We start from the raw sequence: 27,548 nt of genomic DNA on the forward strand, positions 1-27,548 counted from the left end.
TTTGCGTCATGAGGTATGTCATGAGGTATATGAGGGTTTCGATAAGTTCACTAGTGACTTCTAAATTCTCTAAGAACTAATGAGATTTCTCAATACATTACCAAGTGTTGTGAATTCTCTACAACTGTTTGCGTTCCTTGGCTGAAACCAAAATGATCATGTTATGCAGCATAGCAATAATTTACTACTACACGCTTGAAAAGACTAGATGGTTTTGCCCTAGATCCTTTTAAATTGGAAAAAATTATGCAATTTTCATCATTCCATTAAGAAACAAGAGAAGCTATTCTAAACTTCATTTATCTTCTTATTATTACCATTCTAACTCATTTGAGCAAAGTTTTTCTATTGGAAATTTATATAACGTGACTCAAAAGACGCATATCTTGTTGATGCACAACAAAAAATGTATACAATAGTTACTCGGCTAGAGCCATTAAGTGGTCAAGTCTTTTTTGTTTTTGAGAAACCAGACAAGAAGCCTGGGCTTTTATTGAATTTTATCTTGTATATAAAAAAAAAAGACACTCGTTAGCATGACCTTTTATTTATTATTCACGTATCTTTTATTTATTTATTTTATATCATAATCAAGTTCATGTTTTTCATGGATTTACACGGCAACATGAGCAAAGTGAATTTTACTCCGTTTTGGTGATAATGTTTTCCTCGTAGGCTAATGCTGTACATATCCATTTTTTATAACTTCAATTGCCTTGTATTTAGGCAACTCAATTGATAGTGCAATGTGGTATTTGATTCATTTGAACAAGAACTTAATGAACATCAAATAACAAGAAGGAGGCAATATCCTTAGGTGGATCGTTGAGCCACACCTGGGTACCCCGACTGCCTTTAGCTTTTTTTGCTAAAGCATTGGCAACACAGTTACAAGAACAACGAGCATGATTGAAAACAGAGGACTGAAAAACCATAGCTTGACAGTGAATGTCTTCAATGACGACTCCATAGGTTGATAATCCAGCACTACCTTGATTTAAAGCATTGATAACCATGGCTGAATCCCCTTCAAAAATTACTCTCTGCAGACCAATCTCAGCAGCAAATTCGACAGCTTTTTGACATGCTAAGGCTTCCATATCAGCAACGGTATGAGACAGCAGCACAGAGATAGACAACGCGCCAACAAATTCACCTCTCCAGTCTCTAACAACGACTCCAATTCCAGCCGAATTTGTAGCTCTGAATATTGCAGCATCAAAGTTGACTTTGTGCTGGTTTAGCTCTAGAGGGCGCCATTGTTGCAGGATGGGGGAGCGATCCACCACCAGGTCCAGTTCTTGAGTAGCCAAGAAATCTTGCAGCAAGTTACCCGCCAATGAGATGATATGAGCTGAAGGAGCACTGGTCGGCCAATTCCACAAGAACCAAGCTGATATAGCAAACACCTCCTTCTGTAATCTTCCTGAACCTGCAGAAACCGAGAGAGTAAGTCACAAAAATTCAGGGGTTGGGGGGCGCTCGATTGGTGGAAGCATTGGACTAAGCTCTAAGTACTCTCAACATCCTTGAAAGACCAGATGGAATGCAACGGATCTTCTGGGCAGAGTTGGCAAAGTTCACACTTATCAGTGGACGTAATGTGCCAGGGAAAGAGGTTGCTTATAGTTAGCAGAGCGTCATTACAAGCTCGCCAAATGAAATGTTTAATCTTGTTAGGAACCCGTAGCCTCCAAACTCCCTTCCAAAGATGTTTTTGAGTATCCACATTCGAGCTTCCTGCTTTGACTGACAGCATCACCGGAAACAAGGAGCTTATAGGCGCTGCTTGTGGTGAACAAACCCAATGGGGAGTAAGCCCAAGCAATTTTATCTGGAGGGCAGCGACGACTCAGTGGAATACCCAGGATGGCAGAAGCTTCATGAGGCAAGAACAGCTGGTCTCAAGCAATTTTAAATGGTCAAGTCAATTGCTCTTATTTGCTTTAACAGGAATTTACTCAAAGAAACAAATCTCTTATGTAATGTCTTAAAATATAAATGAATGCACACAGACATATGCCCAAGGCTTAAATAAGTCCAACAAAGGAAAAAAGATAACATTTTTTCTGGTTTGGTTTTTAGATACAATAATGTCAGAATGGTTGGCTATTAGTACAGTCCAAAAATGTCTATAAGATTAGAAAGCAAGAGTAGCCAGGGCCCCAAGATCTGCAATGACTCTCTTATGCACAACATACATAACCACTAGCGTTCACCAACTTCCATGCACTTGTGGTCTTCAATCAGCACAAAAATTTGCCATGGGACTTTCTTTCTCAAAAAGAGGTCCTCCACTCTAGACATTGTTGAAATAAGTATGCAAAAATCAAGCTGTATAGCCTCAGTTAATGCTTTTTACACAACCAGGCATCTAGCTACATGCCATTTGGTTGCATATGGAAGAACTACAACAGCTTGCCATCACATGATTTGGCTTCATAGCCAAAACCACCCCATCCACACCATCTCTGCTAGTGTCTCTCAATTGTCAAAAACATCCACAACCCTCCAGAACTGGATACACTTGGCTTGGTACTTTCCTGCAGTCACTTAGATCCGCCTGATGTGCGATAGAGGCTTATGCATACCTGCAAAACAAAGCATTATCACTTCTTAAGCACACTCTTTTGCACCCTTAAACATCAATCTATACAAATTTGGATTGTCCATCCATTGAGCCAACCGCTGCTTCAAAGAGCAAGGAGAAATTAACTCAGTTCCAAGGCTCAAATCTATTCCAAACAAGATAGCGTGAGCACTTAAGGGATAAAAGATCCAAGTTTTCCTCTGCCTCATTGCATAAGACACACTGTCACTCACTATGTTTCGTTTCACTATTTTGATTTGATGAGTAAGTCCTCACGCGTTCCACACAAAAATTATTAACTTCAAAGGAAGCTTCAATCCCCACAAAAATGTCTCCTAGAACCTAAGTTCCCCTACTTTCAATGGTAGCTTATTTTGACCTTATATCATTGGGGCCATATCAGCTTATCAATAGCTCCTTACCTTGAGATAGGGGTGACTAAAATTTGACCAGACACCTCAGGAGAGTATCACTCCCTAACCTGGTGCTGTTTCCAGGTCGAAGTGTCAAGATAACTCTAAATTCCTATTAACAGATGCAGATTGTTTTGAATGACAAAAAATATAAGATTTTCAAAAAATGAATGACAATGATTATGAAAGCTTAACATCTTTCCACTATGATTATGATACATCCTTCTAAATAATAAACCCAATGGGAATAATATGAGAAAACTTTAATTCTAGATGTAATACAGCAATCATAGCAAGTAAAACAGGAGGGCTTACCAATCTAAGCACTAAGCAGGCTACCTTCTACAACTTTCAACCTTGTCAACACAGTTGTCTGCCTTCTCGAGTCTGACTACTGTAAAGATGAATATGTCTCAGATGATATGCTTAGTAATATATAATCAAGTTTGTTGTATGGTCAGGTTCTCTACAGTCTATTGCTGTCCTTTTAATTTAAATTCTAGTCAAGTCTCTTTGCTGGGTATAATCTAATTAAGGTACGATTTGGAGATAGGTCTTTTGGTTTGTTTCAGCTCTGCTTGGTCTGGTAATGATTTGAAATGCGTACAGAAAACCTTAAGCCAATAATTTGATTCAGAGTGAAAGTTTTAGAAAGGTGGAAAAACTTTCAAGTACATTAAGAGGCAAAAGCACAAAAATCTAATGGTAAATACTTACATAATTAAGACTTTTAAACTGTGAATTTTACATAACTCATGTCGTAGCAACCGTATTCTTTTAAACTCGATCAAGGTCTCATCAATGCTTCTACGCAAGCAATACATAGGTGATAGGACAATGATGTGAATGATGATTTCCTTACATTCCAGAACAAAAGCTGCACATAGCTGAGGCCATTTAGTACTACCTACTATTCCATATTCTATTATCATAAATCACTGATTCATCATGGCATGTCTAACAATTGAGCAGTATATAGTCATTCAAAACATGTTGTGGTGATAGATAAATCAAAATTAAATGCTTTTAGCATAAAAGATTGTCTCCGGTGAGAGCTTTTTATTTAGTTGTTTATCACACACCTGTTTACATATGGGTACAAGCTTAGCTTCCTAATTATGCTAGCTTAAGAAAATTACCAAAACCACTACTGATGTAGATATAGATCCTTTTCAGTTGACCTACAAATCAATTATGAAGAATGTAGATGATATAGATCCTTTTCAGTTGACCCACGAATCACATTAACATCCTACTTTAAAAAAATAAGAATTTCAGAGCAGAACAGAAAAAAAAAAACATATATATATATATATATATATATATATATATATATATATAAATCATTTGGACTCTTTTAAACAAAAAAAAGCATTTTCTTTGGCTGACAGTTAGTAAACAACCACATAAAACCTTCAAGAAAGCAAGATGCTACATCTAGCTAGACTAATCATTGTGATTGTGATCTATACAAAACTTTAATTAAGAAGAAAAACAGTGACTTGCGGGCAGTCAAGAGAAAAAAGTGGATAAAGAAAAAGGACAAGGAGTTCAACAATCTTCAATGATGCCCCTTTTTGGAATAAGTGCAAATAACGAAGATAAGCAATATACTATTTAGAATTTAAAATCAAATCAAACTAAAGTACAAATATATACCAAAAGATAAAACAAATATGAATTAATTTGGATTCATTGACTCATAGGGTATTTGAACCCAATTCCCAATTCCATCTAGATTCCTGCTAATCACTGATCTCCTCACCACATTCGAAGTACTCCTCACAATCCGAGTCACCATGTAGCCTTTCAATCCTGTTTGGGTGTGCCACATCATTACAGCTTCCTTCTCCACTAGGTCCAATCCCATTGTAATAGTCACAAGTTTTCTTTGCTTTGTTATCTTCTGCAACCACTACCGAATTGTCGAAATTATGATGGAGAATATCCAAGTCCTCATAAGGAATGATGCTGGTGTTGCTACTCTGAGCTATAGTTCGATTGAGTTCTTCTATGTCTTTCTTGTATACCATTCGGAACCCGCATTTCTTCACCTCTGATCTTGAATCAATGATTTCAATTTTAATGTCAATTTGACTCAATTCATTTGCTTCACATTCGTTCAGTAATTTTATTTCCTTCTCCCCGAAGTACTGAGGAAGCAAATAAAATAGCCAAATATGATCTGAAAATAAATTAACATGTCTGCCAGGAACTACTGTAGAAGACATTACTTTTCCATTTGCTATGAAATGACAAGCTAGTTTAATATTGAGATGAGAAGAAAATGCAACGCAAACAGCAATCCCCATACAGTCATCACACAAATGAGAAGAAGGTTCTTTTATTTTCACTTCCGCCCCAATACTTTGATGGATAAACCACTTCGGAATTACACTTCCAGGAATAACCATGTCATATCTCCAATTGAACCCTGGATTGTCATATCCACGGGGACGAAAAAGTCCCTAAAACATAAAAAGCAAGTTGTTTATAACAGAGAGAGAGAGAGAGAGAGAGAGAGAGAGAGAGAAAGACCTGATGGTGCTTTCTTATCACAGCCAAAAAGATGTCAATGAAATCTTGATTGTCAGCCAGTTTACTGCAATTTGAAAGATAAAACTCTCCTTTACAAAAAGAATTAGGTTTTTGGAAATCTAGTACCGTTTCCAGTGAGGTACAACCATCTCCCCAAATTTCTACGACATCTACTGGAAAATTTGGCAATAATCGAAAACTCGTGCAATTATTCAAAAGGATCTTTTCCAACTTACATAGCTGACTGATGCTATCAGGAAGGCAAACAAAACTATTCTCACTTAGATCTATTTTTTCTAAAGAGAATAAGCAACCAATATCATTAGGGATTTCCTTGAGATTGCAGTCTCGTAGTTTCAATTTAGTCAAAGAACACAAACTCAATAGAGAGGACAACCCCATGGGATCTGCAATTTTTGGCCTTGAAGAAAAAGGGAGGAGATCATACCAAGATGTAGAGTTAAATGATGATAACCCCTTACATCCATTGAAAGATAGCACTTTAAGATTTTTTAAGAGACCAATGGAAGAAGGCACCTCTCTTATACCAGTTCCACTCACATCCAGCTCCTCTACACTTTCAGCGTTCCCCACATTCTCAGGCAGTCTCTCAAGTTTTGAGCATCCCGAAATATTCACATCTTTAAGCAACTTCAAATTAAAAATGTTGCTTGGCAGACATGTAAGACTTTTGCAATCTGCTACATTTAATAAAACAAGGGCTGTCAAATGCCCAATTGATGTGGGTAATTTAGTAATAGCAGATCCACTCAAATAAAGCTGTAATACATGTTGCATGTTTTCTCCAAATTTTGGAATCTTTTTTAGTTTTGAACAATCAGAAAGAATAAGAACCTCAAGAGACTCCATCTCGAACTTGCTTGGAAGAGTTTTGACATTTACACAGCCTTTTAGATTGAGAAGAGTAAGCCTATTATGAACCAAAGTTGAAGGGTGAATCTCACGTAAATTTGAACAATTTTCAAGAACCATTTCCTTAAGATTTGGGACTCTGATCAAATTAGGGGTTTCTTTAAGGTTTGTGGACCCATTCATTTGGATGATTTTCAACTTCTCAAAAGACTATTAAAAGGAACAAAAAAAAAAAAAAAGAACAATCAGCTTCAACAAATCCCTACAATTTAATGGAACTTAAATATAAATAAGTACAAGGATGCTTAAATTACCTTTACTCCTTTCCAAAGTTGTTCAATGCAGCTACCACACATGTAAAGTTCAACAAGCTCATTTGATTGGAAATTTAATGGCAAAGATTTTGAAGGGTATCCACTCCACTCAAGAAATCTTAAGCTAATAGGAAGATGTTTGGGTTCGTGGAGAAGTTGAACATTACTAATTCTAAGCAACTTAAGATGATGCATCTTTGAAAATGAATCAGGATTCCAATATGCCTCTTTTGATTCAGGCAACTTTAGGACTATGCCTTGAATTGCTTCTGTTCCCTAATAATCATGAACAAAAGGGATTAGAGAATTGCAAAATGTATGACTACCAAAGCTACTATAATTTGAACATAAATAATATAATAGGGTATGTGCTCAAGTTTTTATATAACCTCTCTTACCGTATTATTTGTTAGTACATTGTTAATATCTTCAAATAACCACAAAATGCTACGCTTTCCAGGCTCTTCAGGGCACTCTTCATGAACTATTTTCCTGCCCATGTCTTGTACTAAATCATGCATCCAAACCCCAAAACCATTCATTTTTATGAGCGATTTATCAACTAGAACCTCTAATCCAACATTAGGGTATAGGCCAAGATAATCTAATTTTTTCACTACACTACTTTGGTACTCATGATTAAAGAAACAGGCAACATATAGGAATATTTTTTTCTCTGTTTCATGTAGTCCATCATAACTTATTTTAAGTGCTTGGAATATTGCACGTTCAGGAAACTCTCTATTCTCATTAATGTACTTTTCCATTGATTGATGTCTCTATTGAACAAAGAGGAACCCAAAATCTCAATAGCTAAAGGAAGGCCTTTGGTATATTGTACGACATCTTTGGATAGCTCTAGATAATCTTTGGGAGGATGGCTATTTTTAAAAGCTTTTAAACTCAAAAGATGAAGAGCTTCATTATCACTCAATCCTTCAGCTACGCATATTTCATCCACTTCAAGTATATCTAGTAAATGTTTGTCCCTTGTTGTTATGATAATTCTACTACCAGAACCAAACCAATTATGCTTCCCAACTAACTTTTTCAACTGGTCTAATTGATCTACATCATCACAAACAATAAGAATTCTGTTACAACGTAATTTATTCCTAATCACGAAATCTCCCTCATCAACATCTTGTATACTTTCGTTTAATATTTTTCTAATAAGTTGTTGTTGCAATGGAAGTAATCCTTCCTTTTCACAAACCTCCCTAACATTATGGAGAAAGCAACAACCATCAAACTTCCATGAAACCCTATCAAAAACAACTCTAGCAAGAGTTGTTTTACCTATTCCCCCCATCCCCCAAACCCCTATTATGCGAACATCATTAGACCCTATAGCCAAACATGATTCCAATTCCTTCACTCGAGATTCTATTCCTACAAGGTCTTTAGTATCTTCAAAGAATGCATAATTCAGTTTATGCCATAACTTTCCCACAATATCTTGGATAAGTTGTGCCTCGGACCTGCAATGAAGGGAGAATGATATCCAGTCAGTACCACCCATAAATAGTATCAAAAAAGAAAGTAGACATCCAATGTTCTATTCTGTTAGCTAAACCAAGAAAATGTAAATAACTTTGTGCAAGAAAAATTTGAAAGAAATACAAATTGTAAATTAATTAGATCAAGTCAAAATAAAAATGAAGTGTGAACATCTATGTTGCTTTACTCAAAGTTCAAAACAAGGCTTAAGATAAGAAGTGTACTTATTTGAAGTTTGAACATTTTGTAGGTGCCACCCTTTGAGATTTGCCACTTCTTCTAAAGCAGCTTTCCATGTTTGCACTTTCTCTATGTCGTCCTTGAAACGTTCTTCATGTTTAGAAAAGGCTTGGGCAAAGGTGCCTGTTTGTTTTCGTACATCAGATGGGTCCACATCATAAAAAATTGGCCAAATAGTCATGGTCTTCTCTTTTAGGCATCCAATTATCTTTGTAAGTTCATCCAAACACCATGTTGATGACGCAAAGTTTCTTGAGAGAATGACAATTGCAAATCTCGATTCTTTTATTGCTTTCAAGAGCTCCGGTGAAATAGATTCTCCCATCTTAAGATTTTCCTCGTCCCTAAAGGTAACTATGCCCCTTTGTTTCAAAGCAACATATAGATGGCTCGTAAAACTAGTACGGGTGTCCTCACCTCTAAAACTAAGAAAGACTTCATATTTCCACTGAGGTTTTGAAGATGAAAATGATGACAAAGAGGAGGTCTTCTGAGAGCTAATGGAAGACATTGGAAATATGTTGACAGCAAGTATTGAACTACAATAAAGATTAAAAAAAAAAAAAAAAGAAGAAGGTATTTTTAATTAAACTTGGAAAGAAAAATTAAAAGAAAAAAAGAATGATTTGATATGGATCTTTTATTTTAAGGAGGGAGTGAAAGGATAGAATAAAAGAGATGGATGCGTATGAGAAGTGTAAACTTACGGATTTGAGAAATGAATTTGCAATAGTGATTGTAAAGCTCAAAAAATATCTTAAAAACAACACATAATTCAATTCCTATTATATAATTGCTTTTTTAATAAAGAAATGATCCTTAGTTTTTCTTTTATTTGAATGTGAAAGAGAGATGAAAGGCATTAATAAAACCAAGGTCACAACAATCTTTCAACTACACCCAATTTGCTAATTAGCTCGCACCATTTAATTATGTTAAAAAAATAATAATAAGAAAAAAAAAAAAAACCAGCTAGTGTCAGTGATCCTAGCCTTGTTGGGCATTCACATCCTCTGTTTTCAATGAAGTAAAAAAAAATTTGTTTTTTTATTTTTTAAACAAGGTGGATAACTCACGTTATTATGATTATTATTTATGCAGAAATTTATTTAACTAACATTAAATTATTACAAAAGCAAAACCCAGGAATAAAAAGAAGTCAAAACCCAGGAAAAAAAATCTATTTAACTAACATTAAATCATTGCAGAAATTTATTTGTAATTTAACAATCACTGTTGGTATAAGAGGAGAAATTCAGATACTATAAAACAAAAAGGTTAAAACCCAGGGAAAAAAAAACATCTGTATGTTCCTCCCCTTTTCCTCTGCTTTCTCATCATCCAAAAGAAATCGAAACATATAAATAAATATAAAAAGAATGAAAGAAAGAAATAAAACAGAGAGTTCACGCAAAACATTGCATAAGAGAAGAGATAGGACCTTGAGGATGCTAGTAGGCTTGAACGATTTGGTGCTAACAAAAACTATCTGTGTGCTCAGTTTGAGAAAGAATAGAGAGACAATAATTGAAAAGAAACACTATTGTAGACATCCAATGTTCTATTCTGTTAAAGTTGGAGAGTTTAGGAAAGTTGTATGAACTAGGAAGCTTCGTCATTGGAATTGCTTTTACTCGTGGGGCCGAATAATTCATCTTTGTTTGATTTTAGTTTATTGGCTTTTTTTTTAGTTGGAAGATTCCTCTCCATTATGTTCAATAGTCCATAGAGCAAACGAAAAGAGGAGGAAAAACAGAGAGAGTGCTTTGCCCAGTGTAATGATGAAATAGGACACACCATGTGAGTCATCCACCATTATCAAGCTCAGTTTTCTTGACTTCTGTACATCTTATTTAATGTTTAACTATGCTTTTAAAAAGCTGGTGGCACTTGGAAATGCTTAAAGATAATTGAAGGTCTTGCCCCTATCTGCCTAGGATAAAATATTAAGTTCACATTTAAAATGATTTAGGACCCATTTGTATTTTATTGTTGTTTAAATGACATAAAAATACGTGTAGGTGAAAAAGTGTTATGAAAATATATGTTGTGTTAACAAAAATTGTTGTTTAAATAACACTAATAAACACATACCCTAATAGCCAAATTTATTTTATTTTATTTACTTGATAGCTACATTTTTCCTTTTAGGTTCAGCATGTTATAGGCTTGGCATTTCCATGGGATCTTTGAGAAAATATCCAGTTACTGTAGTTCCTAATCATCCACAAAATCATTCCTCATACTCATAAATTTCCTTACTCACTCGGCTTGTCGTAACTATCCCGAACACAGTTGGGACCCCAATTGCAGCAGAAGTTTGGCCCAATGACCTTGTAAGTGAACATTTTATATATAAAAAGGACACGTAACGTAAGGTCCTTCTAACATTTAATTAAAGTTAGCCCATAGACGACATCATACCTCTATCTCTCCCTACAAGAAGATATACCATGCATCCAATCTCTTTCACATTGAGTGGGGGATACATGCACCGAATACATGGTCTAATACCACCTCCCTTCAACCCTTAACTACATGGTAGAAAACAGAAATAAGAACTTTGTTTAACCACTAAACCATATAATTACAATATAATTATCCTAAATCTATAAGCATTTCATAGGAAAAAAAAATGCTAAAACCATAATAAATTACACTAGTTTTGCTACAACTTGCCACGTTTATCTATATATATATATATATATTTAAAAGTTGAAGCGCAGAGTTTAATGTTACTATGCTTTTGTTGAGTCACATCAGCGCCACATCATCAACCTATTTTCAATATTTTCTGTTGTTTTAAATTATTTTTCTCCTTATTAATTTGTCACTTTACAATTATACATTTACTTACTTTTACTTTTTTTATCTCCCCACTACTTCATACCTTAACCTTACAATTTCTTCATCCCTTCATCTCCCTTTTATTTTGACTCTTCTTCTCTCCAATTTTTTTACTATACAAAATTTGTTATTTTCTATTCCATTCAATCCATATATTGTTCACACAAAAAGGTGTATACTCTCTCTCTCTCTCTCTCTCTCTCTCTCTCTCTCGATATAAATATATATATATATATATATAAATTCTTTCTTTTGGTGGATGTTTAATTCTTTAAATTGAAGAATTTTTATGTTTAACTCTACTTTAGGTTGATATGATTTGCTTATATTTAATTTTTTTTTATCCTTTTAATTTTATTTTCTTTGTTTGTTACATTTTATCCTATGAAATTACGAAATGATTTAATGTTATCCTATTATATAGCATGATTTGGATAATTTGGTGTTTACAAGTATACATTTTCTTTTGAATATTCTTCTACTCATCTTCTTTTATATAATTTTGTTATTTGTCTCACATTCTCTTCAAAAAAAGGTGATTGTTCTCTCTCTCTCTCTCTCTCTCTGTATTATTAATTCTATCTTGCAACTCTATTTTAGACTGATGATTTTTTTTGTCTTTACTTTTGGATGATACACTGTGGTGGTGTGTTTTTTGAGTTATTTATCACATGTACTCTCTATCCCTCTTATAGTTATGGTTTGAGTTAATTTTTAGATATTTTTGAAGTGAGATAATTATGTATTTGAATGTCTCTATAAATTATTTGAGTAATATCAATTGTAAATATGTGATAAGGTTTGGTTATCATGATAATCTTCTTAAAATAATGAGAAATTCAAATAATTAATTTTGGAACTTAAAAATTTTAGTTGTAGAAAAAAAAAACCATAACACACTATACAAAAGTTTGAATAATATAGACCACTTGAAAATAAAAAGAATAATATTTCTATCTTTTACCTCAAAAAAAAAAAAGGAAAAATATGAATCAAATGCACCTAAGTTTGTTATTATAAAAAAAAAAACTCAAAATAATAGAATGCTATATTTGTAGAGATGGAGAGATGAAAAATAATTTTAGAAATAATATCTTCAGTATGTTTTATAGAATAAATCATACATTATACCACATTATAAAATAGTTGTATATTCCCACGCATCGCGTGGGTCTGCGACTAGTTACAATATAACTATCCTAAATCCATAGGTATTTCATAAGAAAAAAAGCTAAGGCCTCAACTTTTTGCCGTATGGCGAGTTGTGTTGGAAGTTGTATAGTTTGTTGTGCTAAGTGGTGTGTTGTGGCAAAGGTTATGTAATCTATTGTGGTCTTAGCATTGTTGTTCCATAAGCGTTTGTGTGTGCCTTTTGAATTTCAAAAAGTGAGTCTAAGGTAGAGGTTATATATATCTGCTTAATTTTTTTTTAATGTATTGATAATTGGGGTGGAGGATTTGAATTCTAAATATCTCTATTAGAAATGCCAAGAGGTAGCATTTGAGCTATAAGACTCTCAGTAGCTGTCCACTTAATTTAATTAACACCTATTAAAATGTCATTTTTTTAGACTTTAAGATCACTTTTGGCCTTACCATCACATTTCATGGTAAATACTAGTAAATTAAACATAAATCTAACGAGATTTAACTTTTTTCATAATTACTTTTTTTTTGTTATACATTTTTCATAATTACTTACGTGACTTGTAGTTGATGTATAATAAAAGTGGTATTAGTATTAGGTTAAAGTGAAAGCAATGTTACTCTAATCACAACTTACCATTTTATCTTTCTAAAAAAAAATTACCATTTTATCAAGTTATGACAAAAGTCAAATACTTCTCTCTAACATTACTTATAAATTAATTATTAATTTATAAGTAATGTTAATGACAAAAGTCAAAAACTTACTAATAAATTAATTATTTATTGGTAGATGGAATTTGGCCACAATAAATATAAAACTATCATAACATAATCATGGAAATTGTTGTGAGTATTTTATTAAAGAAGCTTAATGAGGTTAGAAAAAATTATTCATTTAAATAACGAATGAAATTTTGATTAGGAATCAGAATATTAATAAAGAGGCCTCAATAATAGTATTTAAATAAAAAAAAAAGGAAACAAAAATGAAGAATTGAGGAAGTACAACTACAATTAAGTAAACAATACTAGCAAACTAGTTAACAAATAACTAATTCTAATTCGTTAGACACATATGAAAAAAAATACAAAAGCATATGTAAAAAATGTAAAAAAATTTGTAAGGAAAAATCTAATCTAAAATACAATTCCTAGTTTAAAACTACACTTTATATTAGTATTGTTTTTCTATAACGAAGAATTTGACTTATGAGTCTTCGACACTATTTATTTTTTTATTCTAAAGAAACACTTCATGATTTGCATCAATTTCATACAAATTGTAAAAAATGGCATCTCGATCTCAAACTTCATGATTTATTTTTTTCGACACGCTAAGGCTTCCATATCAGCAACAGTATGAGACAATAGCACAGAGATAGACAACACGCCAACAAATTCACCTCTCCAGTCTCTAACAACTACTCCAATTCCAGCCGAATTTGTAGCTCTGAATATTGCAACATCAAAGTTGACTTTGTGCTGGTTTAGCTCTGGAGGGCACCATTGTTGCAGGATGGGGGAGCGAGCCACCACCGGGTCCAGTTCTTGAGTAGCCAATAAATCTTGCAGCAAGTTACCCGCCAATGAGATGATATGAGCTGAAGGCTGCACCGGTCGGCCAAAATGGATAGCGTTTCTATGATTCCACAAGAACCAAGCTGATATAGCAAACACCTCCTTTCTGTAATCTTCCTAAACCTGCAAAAACCGAGAGAGTAAGTCACACAAATTCAGGGGTTGGGGGGCGCTCGATTGGTGGAAGCATTGGATTGAGCTCCAAGTACTCTCAACATCCTTGCAAGATCAGATGGCATGCAACGGATCTTCTGGGAGAGTTGGCAAAGTTCACACTTATCAGAAGACGTAATCTGCCTGCGAAAGAGGTTGCTCATAGTTGGCAGAGCATCATTACAAGCTCGCCAAATAAAATGTTTAATCTTGTTAGGAACCGTAGCCTCCAAACTCCCTTCCAAAAATGTTTTTGAGTATCCACATTCAAGCTTCCTGCTTGTCTGATAGCATCATTGGAAACGAAGGAGCTTATAGGCACTGCTTGTGGTGAACAAACCCAATGGGGAGTAAGCCCAAGCAATTTTATTTGGAGGGCAGCGAAGACTCAGTGGAATACCCAGGATGTTCATAAGGCAAGAAAAGCTAGTCTCTGAAGGAAAGCAAGCTTGAAGGTTTTAACAATGGCGAATTGTTGGAACAGAGAGAGAGAGAGAAATGAAGGATTAAAAGTAGAATTCTATTAAGCTTGCATAAAATGAATACAACACCTACACTCTCTATTTATACATTACACAATTGGTAACTGTTTTGGAAGATTTCAACTTAACAAACTCTAACAAACTCCTAACTAACTAACAGAAATATTACAGTTGTACATCACCCATAAATATCTAGATTAGAGCTATAACAGAACACTGAAGGAGGAAGAAGAACAGAGCAAGCCCAATGTTCAAGCTTAAGTTGAAGGAGTTTCTGAAGCATCAAAACGACGTTGCCTGGTTTAAGTATGATGTGGCATGCGTGAATAAGATTGAGACCAAATACGACGTCATGCCTCATTAATTCAAAACGCTGTCATTTGTCTTTTTAATAGTAATAGAGCCGTTACAAAAGTAGTCTTTAGCTCTGGGCATCTTCAACCTCTGTAATCCTATTTTCATCCCCCCTCAAAACCAAGGGGTCAAGAGAGACCATGGTTTTGGAGCGCAAATAGAGAAAACGAGAAGAAGAGAGACTCTTTGTAAATATATCAGCAAGCTGATCACTAGTGGCAATATAATGAACCTGAAGATCTTTGCAAAGCACTTTCTCTTGCACAAAATGGTAATCCACCTCCACATGCTTGGTGTGAGCATGGAAGACTGGATTAGAAGCAATGGTGAGGGTAGAGACATTATCACACCAGAGTTTAGGACCAAAGGAGAGGAAAATGCCAAGATCTTTCAACACTTGGAGAATCCAACATAGCTCGGCAACAGTGGTGGCCAGAGCGCAATACTCTGACTCGGTGGAAGAGCGAGAAACAGTGTCTTGTTTCTTAGCACTCCAAGTGATAGGATTGAAGCCAAGATACCCCAAAAAACCAGTAGTTGAGCGACGATCAAACGGATCATCGGCCCAATCTAAATCGGAAAAGGCAGAGAGGGATAAAGGACCAGGTCTAAAGAAAATGCCCAAATTAGGAGTCCCATTGACATACCTCAAAATACGCTTGGCTGCAACCAAATGAGCATCACATGGAGCTGACATGAACTGACAAACTTGATGCACAACAAAATTGAGGTGTGGTCTGGTGAAGGTCAAATAGTGAAGAGACCCAACAATGCCTCGATACTCATGAGGATTGGCAAGCAAGGATCCAGTGGTAGGAATCAATCTAAGATTGGGGGCATAAGGAGTCTTAGCAGGCTTAGCAGAAAGCGTATTGTGCTTCTGAAGAAGATCATGAGCATATTTGATCTGATTGAGGAAAAGACCATTATGAGATCTTGTAACTTGTAACCCAAGGAAGTAGTGGAGATTTCCAAGGCCCTTGAGTTCAAACTCAGAGCTTAATTGAAGAATAAGAGATTGCAAGAAGGAAGGACTATTGCCAGTAAGCATAATGTCATCAACATATACTAACAAATAGTCCAAGAACTTCCCATGCCTTAGAATAAAAAGAGAAGAGTCAGCAACAGAAGCTATGAAGCCCAAATGAAGAAGATGGGAAGAAAATCTCTCAAACCAAGCCTTTGGTGCTTGTTTGAGACCATAGAGGGATTTTTGCAACTTACAAACATGATTGGAAAAAGCTGGATCCACATATCCTTGTGGCATAAAGACCTCCTCCTTCAAAAGACCATGAAGAAAGGCATTTCAAACATCTAATTGTTTGAGGGGCCAATTGAATTAGATTGGAAGAGATAAGATCAGTCTAACAATGGGAGGTTTGATGACAGGACTAAAGGTTTCATCAAAGTCAATACCATACTGTTGATGAAACCCCTTAGCCATAAGTCTTGCCTTGTACTTGTTGATGCTACCATCACTGTTATGTTTCAATTTGAAGACCCATTTACAACCCACTACATTTTGAGATGGTGAAGGAGGAACCAAAACCCAAGTGCCTTGTCTGGTGAGGGCATCAAACTCTTCATCCATGGCATTACACCATTGTTGATACTAAGCAACAACCTTATACGTGGGAGGCTCAGTAACAGTATAATCAATCTGAGCCTTCTCAAAGGAAGAAGCACCAAAGGCCTCAAGCTTGAAAATACCTGCCTTAGACCTGGTGATCATAGGATGAACATTCGGAGCAGTCACAGAAGGCATAGGCACATCAACAGAAGGAATAGGAACAAAAATAGGGGCAGGTAAAGCTGATGGATCAAGTGCAGGTGCAGGCAAGGTTGCAGACACAGGTAAGATGGATTGATCAGGAAGAGGTGAAGATGGCAGTAAAGTAGACATTGAGACAAATGTAGAGGGAGTGGACTCAGAACTAACATTAGGAAAAGAAGTACAAGTAGGTAATTGGGAGAGAAATGATAACCAATGATTGATGAAACAAGAATTGGAAGATAAAGTTGTGTGAGAAGGAGGGTCTGAAGCTAATATGGAAGAGAGAAAGGAGAGAAATTTAGCTTCATTAAAAAGAACATGCCTAGAAATATAAATCCTATGAGTGCTAGGTTCAAGACAGATATAACCCTTAGAATGGGTAGGATAACCAAGAAATATACATGGTTTGGTATGAGGCTGAAGCTTGTGTTTATTGTAGGGTCTAAGAAGAGGGAAGCAAGTGCAACTAAAGGATATAAGATAGAGTAGATCAGGTTTAGATTGGAACAACATTTCCCATGGTGATTTGTGATTGAGTAAAGGTGTGGGAAGTCTATTAATAATGTGTGTGGCTGTGGACACTGCATAAGACCAATAAGACAAGGGTAAAGATGAATGGGAAAGCATTGTGAGAGAACACTCTACAAGGTGCCTATGTTTCCTCTCAGCTGTGCCATTTTGTTGGGGAGTATGAGGGCAAGAAATTTGATGTATGATACTCTGATTAGAACAAAATTTGTAAAAGGCAGTGGAAGTAAACTCACCCCCTCCATCAGTTCTCAAAATTTGAAGAGAGGTTTGTAGTTGATTCTCAACATAAGCTTTGAAATACTTGAAAACATCAAACACATCAGATTTATGCTTAAGGAGATACAACCAAGTGAATTTAGAAAAGTCAATAACAAAGACAAGATAGTATTTGAAGTTATTTATAGAAGTAATAGGAGCTGGTCCCCATACATCACTGTGCACAAGTTGAAGGGGTTTAGAGGCAACAAAATTAGATTTATTGAAAGGTAATTGATGCATTTTACCACTAAGACAATGCTTACAATGACTATCTGAAACAGAAGCAGATTTATTACAAATAGCAGATGCAGGAAGAGAAGAAAGTGCACTTCTAAGCACACTATCACTAGGATGTCCTAGTTTGTGGTGCCATAGCAGCCACTTATGTGATTTTTGTACATGGAAAGATGCAGTAGTAGAGTCGTGTAGCTGTGAAGGGGAGTGATTGAACTGTGTAGATGAAGAAATAGATTGTGAAGAAGGATTGTTGAAGAGCTTTGGGTAGATTGGGTAAACCCCATTCTCACTCAATCCCTTGTAAAAGATTCTCCCCGTAGGAACATCCTGAATGGTAAGTTTGTTAGCATCAAAATGACAAGAGCAATTATTGTGTAAGCAAAATTTATGAACAGAAATGAGGTTCATTGCTATTCTAGAAACATGCAGCACATCCTTAAGTAAGAAATTATGGTATTTGGTAGAGAGAGAAGCATTACCAATATGATTAATAGGAAGGTTTTTCCCATTCCCAACTGTGACTTGTCCTGAGCCTTTGTATTGTGATTGAACAGATAGATTGTTCAAATTAGCAGTGAGATGATCTGAGGTTCCTGAATTAGCCAATTAAGGATCTTGACAATTGGTTAAAGCTGCATTAGATGCAAAAGCCATTGCAGCTAGTTTGGTTGGTGGATTCTTGCCTTAATAGGCAAAATCCATTCTATGATAGCAGTCAACAGTAATGTGACCTGCCTTTCCACAAATTTGGCAGATAGGCCTTTCATTCTTAAAGGCTTGACCTCCAAACTAAGCAGCTCCCAATTAAGCAATCTGAGACGTATTATAATTCTGTTGAGGCTGAGGTGAGTAGAATTAGTGTGGACCTTCACCACTACCATTGAATCTTCCTCCACCCTTACCTCTATTACCGTTGTTCCTTCCTCTTCCTCTATTAAAACCACCATGATGATGTGGTTGATGATTGTTGGAATTCTTGTTACCAGAAGCAAACATAGCCAGAGAATGTGAAACATTGTTAAGATTCTCTGCCATGACCTATTCTTCACTTTGCAACATGATTGAAAGTTGTTCATAGGTAATCGGTTCACTTTTGGTACGGATTGCTGAACAAAAGTGAGCAAAATCCTTTGGCAAACCAAAAAGAATAATACAAATGAGTTCTTTATTATCCACAACCACTCCAACTGCAAGAAGCTTATCACGAGCAATCTTAATCTTCTGCAGAAAGGTGTTAACTGAATCAGAACTTTCTTGAGACTTTGGAGTTCTAACTTCAAATTAAGGATATTTGCCCTTTAGTTTAATGTAAACCTCTGTTCCAGAGTGTTCCAAACTTCTCTTGAAGTGGCAATTCCAACCACAAGAGAGAAAACTTGTGGAGTAAGAGTAGAATTAATCACAGAAAGAAGAGCTTTATCTCTGATTTTCCAGGTATGAAACTCTGGATTCACACTTGAGGATAAGTGCCCTTGAGCATCCAGAAGAAATTGACCAGGTTGTGGAGTTGAACCATCAATGTGTTCAACTAGAGAGTAAGCTTCTAGTACTGTGATTAACTGGTGCTTCCATGGAATATAGTTTATGTAATCAAGCTTGATTGACATCAAGTTTGACATATTAGAGAGTAGCAACAATGGTGAAGGTGTTTGAGTAGTGATCAGTGGTGGTGGTGGTGAAGGAGTAGTACTTGTAGGAGTAGGTGAGGCCATGGATTCAGGTTCCAATACCATGAAGGAAAGCAAGCTTGAAGGTTTTAACAATGGTGGATTGTTGGAACAGAGAGAGAGAGAGAGAGAGAAATGAAGGATTAAAAGTAGAATTCTATTAAGCTTGTATAAAATGAATACAACACCTACACTCTCTATTTATACATTACACAATTTGGTAACCGTTCTAGAAGATTCCAACTTAACAAACTCTAACAAACTCCTAACTAACTAACAGAAATATTACAGCTGTACATCACCCATAAATATCTAGATTAGAGCTATAACAGAACATTGAAGGAGGAAGAAGAACAGAGCAAGCCCAGCGTTCAAGCTTAAGTTGAAGGAGTTTCTGAAGCATCAAAATGACGTTGCCTAGTTTAAGTGTGATGTGGCACGCGTGAATAAGACTGAGACCAAATTCGACGTTGTGCCTCATTAATTCAAAAGGCTATCGTTTGTCTTTTTAATAGTAATATAGCCGTTACAAAAGTAGTCGTTAGCTCTAGGCATCTTCAACCTCTGTGATCCTATTTTCAGTCTCAAGCAATTTTAAATGGTCAAGTCAATTGCTCTTATTTGCTTTAACAGGAATTTACACAAAGAAACAAATCTCTTATGTAATTTCTTAAAATTTTAATGAATGCACACAGACGTATGCCCAAGGCTTAAATAAGTCCAAAAAAGGTATAAAGATAACAATTTTTCTGGTTTGGTTTTTAGATACAATAATGTCAGAATGGTTGGCTATTAGTAGAGTCCAAAAATGTCTGTAAGATTAGAAAGCAAGAGTAGCCAGGGCCCCAAGATCTACAATGACTCTCTTATGCACAACATACATAACCACTAGCGTTCACCAACTTCCAAGCACTTGTGGTCTTCAATCAGCACAAAAATTTGAAAGGGACTTTCTTTCTCAAAAAGAGATCCTCCACTCTAGATATTGTTGAAATAAGTCTGCAAAAATCAAGCTATATAGCCTCAAATAATGTTTTTTGCACAGCCAGGCATCTAGTTACATGCCATTTGGTTGCATATGGAAGAACTGCAACAGCTTGCCATCACATGATTTGGCTTCATAGCCAAAACCACCCCATCCACACCATCTCTGCTAGTGTCCCTCAATTGTCAACATCCACAACCCTCCAGAGCTCGATACACTTGCCTTGGTACTTTCCTGCAGTCACTCTGATTTGCCTGATGTGCAATAGAGGCTTATGCATACCTGCAAAACAAAGCATTATCACTTCTTAAGCACACTCTTTTGCACCCTTAAACATCAATCTATACAAATTTGGATTGTCCATCCATTGAGCCAACCACTGCTTCAAAGAGCAAGGAGAAATTAACTCAGTTCCAAGGCTCAAATCTAACCCAAACAAGATAGCATGAGCACTTAAAGGATAAAAGATCCAAGTTTTCCTCTGCCTCATTGCATAAGACACACTGTCACTCACTATGTTTCGTTTCACTATTTTGATTTGATGAGTAAGTCCTCATGCGTTCCACACAAAATTATTAACTTCAAAGGAAGCTTCAATCCCCACAAACACGTCTCCTATAACCTAAGTTCCCCTACTTTCAATGGCAGCTTATTTTGACCTTATATCATTGAGGCCATATCAGCTTATCTATAGCTCCTTGCCTTGAGATAGGGGTGACTAAAATTTGACCAGACACCTCAGGAGAGTATCACTCCCCAGCCTGGTGCTGTTTCCAAGTCGAAGTGTCAAGATAACTTTAAATTCCTATTAACAGATGCAAATTGTTTTGAATGACAATGATTATGAAAGCTTAACATCTTTCCACCTATAATTATGATACATCCTTCTAAATAATAAACCCAATGGGAATAAGATGAGAAAACTTTAATTCTAGATGTAATACAACAATGATAGCAAGTAAAACAGGAGGGCTTACCAATCTAAGCACTAAGTAGGCTACCTTCTACAACTTTCAACCTTGTCAACACAGTTGTCTGCCTTCTCGAGTCTGATTACTGTAAAGATGAATATGTCTCAGATGACAAGCTTAGTAATATATAATCAAGTTTGTTGTATGGACAGGTTCTCTACCGTCTATTGCTATCCTTTTAATTTACATTCTAGTCAGGTCTCTTTGCTGGGTATAATCTAATTAAGGTACGATTTGGAGATAAGACTTTTGGTTTGTTTCAGCTCTGCCTGGTCTGGTAATGATCTAAAATGGGTATGGACAACCTTAAGCCAATAATTTGATTCAGAGTGAAAGTTTTGGAAAGGTGGAAAAACTTTCAAGTACATTAAGAGGCAAAAGCACAAAAATTTTATGGTAAAAACTTACATAATTAAGACTTTTAAACCGCGAATTTTACATAATTCATGTTGTAGCAACCATGTTCTTTTAAACTCGATCAAGGTCTTATCAATGCTTCTACACAAGCAATACATAGGTGATAGGACAATGATGTGAATGATGATTTCCTTACATTCCAGAACAAAAGCTGCACATAGCTGAGGCCATTTAGTACTACTTAATATTCCATATTCTATTATCATAAATCATTGATTCATCAAGGCATGTCTAACAGTGGTGACGGATAAATCAAAATTAAATGCTTTTAGCATAAAAGATTGTCTCCGGTGAGAGCTTTTTATTTAGTTGTTTATCACACACCTATTTACATATAGGTACAAAAGCTAAGCTTCCTAATTATGATAGCTTAAACAAATTACCAAAACTGCTACTGTGTAGATATAGATCCTCTTCAGTTGACCCACGAATCAACTGAGTTGAACCACGAATCACATTAGTATCCTACTTAAAAAAAAAAAAAAAAAACAGAGCAGAGCAGAGCAGGAATATATATATATATATATATATATATATATATATAGACTAATCGTTGTGATTGTCATCTATACAAGAGTTCACATATATAATTTGTAAAGATGGAAAATTCAATAAAACGATGGTAAATTCAATAAAACTTTAGTCAAGAAGAAAAACAATGACTTACGGGCAAACAAGAGAAAAAAGTTGATTTAGATTAAAGACAAGGAGTTCATAAATCTTCAATGATGCCCCTTTTTGGAATAAGTGCAAATAATGAAGCTAAGCAATATATGATTTAGAATATAAAATCAAATCAAACAAAAGTACAAATATATACCAAAAGATAAAACAAATAGTAATTAATTTGGATTCATTGACTTACAGAGTATTTGAACCCAATTTCCAATTCCATATAGATTCTTGCTAATCATTGATCTCCTCACCACATTCGAAGTATTCCTCACAATCAGAGTCACCATGGAGCCTTTCAATCCTTTTTGAGTGTGGCGCATCATTAGAGCTTCCTTCTCCATTAGGTCTAGCACCTTCGTAATCGACACAAATTCGCTTTGCTTTTTCACCTTCCACTACCACTGTTGAATTGTCGAAATTATGATGGAGAACATCCAAGTCCTTATAAGGAATGATGCTGGTGTTGCTACTTTGAGCCATAGTTCGGTTGAGTTCTTCTATGTCTTTCTTGTATACCATTCGGAACCCACATTTCTTCACACCCGTGCTTGAATCATCAGTTTCAATTTTAATGCCAATCTGAGTCAATTCATTTGCTTCACATTCGTTCAGTAATTTTATGTCCTCCTCCTCGAAGTACTGAGGAAGCAAATAAAATAGCCAAATATGATATGATAATAAACCATCTAATGATAATAATTCAGGCATTAAACCACAGCCTGCTTCAGAAGACATTACTTTTCCATTTGCTATGAACTGACAAGATCGTAAAAATTTAAGAGAAGAAAATACAACGCAAGCAGCAATCCCCATCCAGTCATCACACAAATGAGAAGAAGGTTCTTTTATATTCACTTCAGCCCCAATACTTTGATGAATAAACCACTTCGGTATTACACTTCCAGGAATAATCATATCATATCTCCAATTGTACATTTCATAATCATATATACCGTGACGAGAGAGTCCCTAAAACAAACAAAGCAAGTTGTTCATAAAATACACACAAAGAGAGAGAGAGAGAGAGAGAGAGAGAGAGAGAGAGAGAGAGACCTGATGGTGCTTTCTTATTACTGCCAAAAAAATGTCAATGAAATCTTGATTGTCAGCCAGTTTACGACAATTGAAAAGATAAAGCTCTCCCTTACAAAAAGAATTAGGTTTTTGGAGATCTCGTACCGTTTCCAGTGAGGTACAACCTTCTCCCGAAATTTGTATCATATCTATTGGAAGATTTGGCAATGATCGAAGACTCGTGCAATTCTTCAAAGTTATCCATTTCAACTTACATAGTTGACTGATGCTATCAGGAAGGCAAACAAAACTATTCCCACTTAAATCTATTTCTTCTAAAGAGAATAAGCAACCAATATCATTAGGGATTTCCTTGAGATTGCAGCCTTGTAGATTCAATTTAGTTAAAGAACACAAACCCGATAGAGAGGACAACCCCGCGGGATTTGCAATTTTTGGCCTTGAAGAAAAAGGGAGGAGATCATACCAAGATGTAGAGTTAAATGATGATAACCCCTTACATTCATTGAAAGATAGCACTTTAAGATTTTTTAGAAGACCAATGGAAGAAGACACCTCTCTTATAGCAGTTCCACTCACATCCAGCTCCTCTACACTTTCAGCGTTCCCCACATTCTCTGGCAGTCTCTCAAGTTTTGAGCATCCCGAAATATTCACATCTTTAAGCAACTTCAAATTAAAAATGTTGCTTGGTAGACACGTAAGACTTTTGCAATCTCTTAAATTTAATAAAACAAGGCCGGTCAAATGCCCGATTGATGTGGGTAATTTAGTAATAGCAGTTCCACCCAAATAAAGCTTTAATACGCGTTGCATGTTTTCTCCAAATTCTGGAATCTTTTTTAGTTTTGAGCAACCAGAAAGAATAAGAACCTCAAGAGACTCCATTTCGAACTTGCTTGGAAGAGTTTTGACATTTACACAGCCTTTTAGATTGAGAAGAGTAAGCCTATTATGAACCCAAGTTGAAGAGTGAATCTTACGTAAATTTAAACAATCTTCAAGAGCCATTTCCTTAAGATTTGGGACTCTGATCAAATCAAGGGTTTCTTTAAGGTTTGTAGACCAATTCATTTGGATGATTTTCAACTTCTCAAAAGACTATTAAAAGCAACAACAACAAAAAAAGAACAATTAGCTTCAACAAATCCCTACAATTTAATGGAACTTAAATATAAATAAGTACAAGAATGCTTAAATTACCTTTGCTCCTTTCCAAAGTTGTTCAATGTAGCTACAACACATGTGAAGTTCAACAAGATCATTTGATTGGAAATTTAATGGCAAAGATTTTGAAGGGTATCCCCTCCACTCAAGAAATCTTAAGCCAATAGGAAGATGTTTGGGTTCATGGAGAAGTTGAACATTATCAATTGTGAGCAATTTAAGATGATGCATCTTGGAGAAGGATTCAGGATTCCAATATGCCTCTTTTGATTTAATCAACTTTAGGACTATGCCTTGAATTGCTTCTGTTCCCTAAATAATCATGAACAAAAGGGATTAGTTAATTGCAAAATGTATGATTACCAAAACTACTCTAAGTTGAACTTTTTTTAATAATATTATAGGGTATATGTTCAAGTTTTCTAAATAACCTCTTACCGTATTTTTTGTTAGTACACTATTAATGTCTTCAAATGACCACAAAATGCTACGCTTTCCAGGCTCTTCAGGGCACTTTTCATGAACTATTTTCCTGCCCATGTCTTGTACTAAATCATGCATCCACACTCCAACATCATTCATTTTTATGAGAGATTTCTCAACTAGAACCACTAATCCAATATCAGGGTAAAGGTCAAGATAATCTAGTTTCCTCACTACATTAGTTTTGTACTCATGATTAAAGAAACATGCAATATACAAGAATATTTTTTTCTCTGTTTCGTCTAGTCCATCATAACTTATTTTAAGTGCTTCGAAAATTGCACGTTCTGGAAATTTTTTAAGCCTAGACAATGTACTCTTCCATTGATTGTTGTCTCTATTGAACAAAGAGGAACCCAAAATCTCAATAGCTAAAGGAAGGCCTTTAGTATATTGTACGGCATCTTTGGATAGCTGTAGATAATCTTCAGGGGGGCGGTCTTTTTTAAAAGCTTTCAAACTCAAAAGATGAAGAGCTTCATCATTGCTCAATGTTTCAACTACGCATATTTCATCTACTTCATGTGTATCTAGTAAATGCTTGTCCCTTGTTGTAATGATAACTCTACTACCAGAACCAAACCAATTATGCTTCCCAACTAACTTTTCCAACTGGTCTAATTGGCTTACATCATCAAGAACGAGAAGAATTCTTTTATGACGTAATCTATTTTTGATCACGAAATCTCCCTCATCAACATCTTGTATACTTTCGTTTAATATTTTTCTAATAAGTTGTTGTTGCAATGGAAGTAATCCTTCTTTTTCACAAACCTCCCTAACATTATGGAGAAAGCAACAACCACCAAACTCCCTTGAAACCATTCGAAAAACTACTCTAGCAAGAGTTGTTTTACCTATTCCCCCCATCCCCCAAACCCCTATTATGCGAACATCATTAGACCCTATAGCCAAACATGATTTCAATTCCTTCACTCGACATTCTATTCCTACAAGGTCTTTAGTATCTTCAAAGAATTCATAATTCAGTTTATGCCATAACTCTCCCACAATATCTTGGATAAGTTGTGCCTCGGACCTGCAATGAAGGGAGAATGATATCCAGTCAGTACCACACATAAATAGTACCAAAAAAGAAAGTAGACATCCAATGTTCCATTCTGTTGGCTAAACCAAGAAAATGTTAATAACTTTGTGCAAGAAAAATTTAAAAGAAATACAAAATGTAAATTAATTAGATCAAGTCAAAATAAAATTGAAGTGTGAACATCTATGTTGCTTTACTCAAAGTTCAAAACAAGGCTTAAGATAAGAAGAGTACTTATTTGAAGTTTGAAAATTTAGAAGCAAGTAATATGTCAAATTGGATTACCTATCTAGTAGGTGCCACCCTTTGAGATTTGCCACTTCTTCTAAAGCAGCTTTCCATGTTTGCACTTTCTCTATGTCGTCCTTGAAACGTTCTTCATGTTTAGAGAAGGCTTGGGCAAAGGTGCCTGCTTGTTTTCGTACATCAGATGGGTCCACATCATAAAAAATTGGCAAAATAGTCGTGGTCTTCTCTTTTAGGCATCCAATTATCGTTGTAAGTTCATCCAAGCACCATGTTGATGACGCAAAGTTTCTTGAGAGAATGACAATTGCAAATCTGGATTCTTTTATTGCTTTCAAGAGCTCCGGTGAAATAGATTTTCCTATCTCAAGATTTTCCTCGTCCCTAAAGGTAACTACACCCCTTTGTTTCAAAGCAACATATAGATGGTCCGTAAAACTAGTACGAGTGTCCTCACCTCTAAAACTAAGAAAGACATCATATTTCCACTGAGGTATTGAAGATGAAAATGATGACGAAGAGGAGGTCTTTTGAGAGCTAATGGAAGACATTGGAAATATGTTGACGGCAAGTATTGAACTACAATAAAGATTAAAAAAAAAAAAGGTAGTTTGCAATTAAACTTTGAAAGAAAAATTAAAAGAAAAAAAAAAGAATGATTTTATATGGATCTTTTATTTTAAAGAGGGAGTGAAAGGATAGAATAAAAGAGATGGATGTGTATGAGAAGTGAAAACTTTCGGATTTGAGAAATGAATTTGCAATAGTGATTGTAAAGCTCAAAAATATCTTTAAAACAACACATAATTCAATTCCTATTATATAATTGCTTTTTTAATAAAGAAATTACCCTTATTTTTTCTTTTGTTTGAGTATGTGAAAGAGAGATGAAAGGCATTAATAAAACCAAGGTCACAACAATCCTTCAACTACACCCAATTTGCTAATTACCTCGCACCATTTAATTTTGTTTAAAAAAAAAAAAACCCAGCTAGTGTCAGTGATCCTAGCCTTGTTGGACAT

At 35.3% G+C, this 27,548-nt stretch overlaps 1 protein-coding gene and 1 pseudogene across 5 annotated transcripts; both read right to left on the minus strand.

Annotated features, from left to right (window-relative positions):
* Window positions 1–1,446: 1,446 nt before the first annotated feature.
* On the minus strand, window positions 1,447–27,114 carry LOC142636212 (TMV resistance protein N-like). Of its 5 annotated transcripts, none has more exons than XR_012844278.1 (7): window positions 26,565–27,114; window positions 25,187–26,270; window positions 24,785–25,060; window positions 23,600–24,682; window positions 22,737–23,515; window positions 21,461–21,539; window positions 13,659–14,165 (listed from the first exon to the last, which is right to left on the minus strand). XR_012844278.1 is itself a non-coding variant. In XM_075810344.1 (6 exons), exons 1-5 carry the CDS (start codon window positions 27,074–27,076, stop codon window positions 22,778–22,780), a joined length of 3,693 nt encoding a protein of 1,230 aa, XP_075666459.1. In that variant the 5' UTR covers window positions 27,077–27,114; the 3' UTR covers window positions 1,447–2,591; window positions 22,737–22,777. The 5 variants fall into 5 exon arrangements, 2 of the variants coding, with proteins under 2 accessions (XP_075666459.1, XP_075666458.1); XR_012844279.1 differs by lacking the exon at window positions 13,659–14,165 and adding an exon at window positions 20,227–20,497; XR_012844277.1 differs by lacking the exon at window positions 13,659–14,165 and adding an exon at window positions 20,227–20,765.
* Window positions 4,606–8,995, minus strand: LOC142636213 (TMV resistance protein N-like; annotated as a pseudogene).
* Window positions 27,115–27,548: the final 434 nt, after the last annotated feature.

This window comes from Castanea sativa, chromosome 5 (genome assembly GCF_040712315.1).
Source record: "Castanea sativa cultivar Marrone di Chiusa Pesio chromosome 5, ASM4071231v1".
Classification (NCBI taxonomy): domain Eukaryota; kingdom Viridiplantae; phylum Streptophyta; class Magnoliopsida; order Fagales; family Fagaceae; genus Castanea; species Castanea sativa.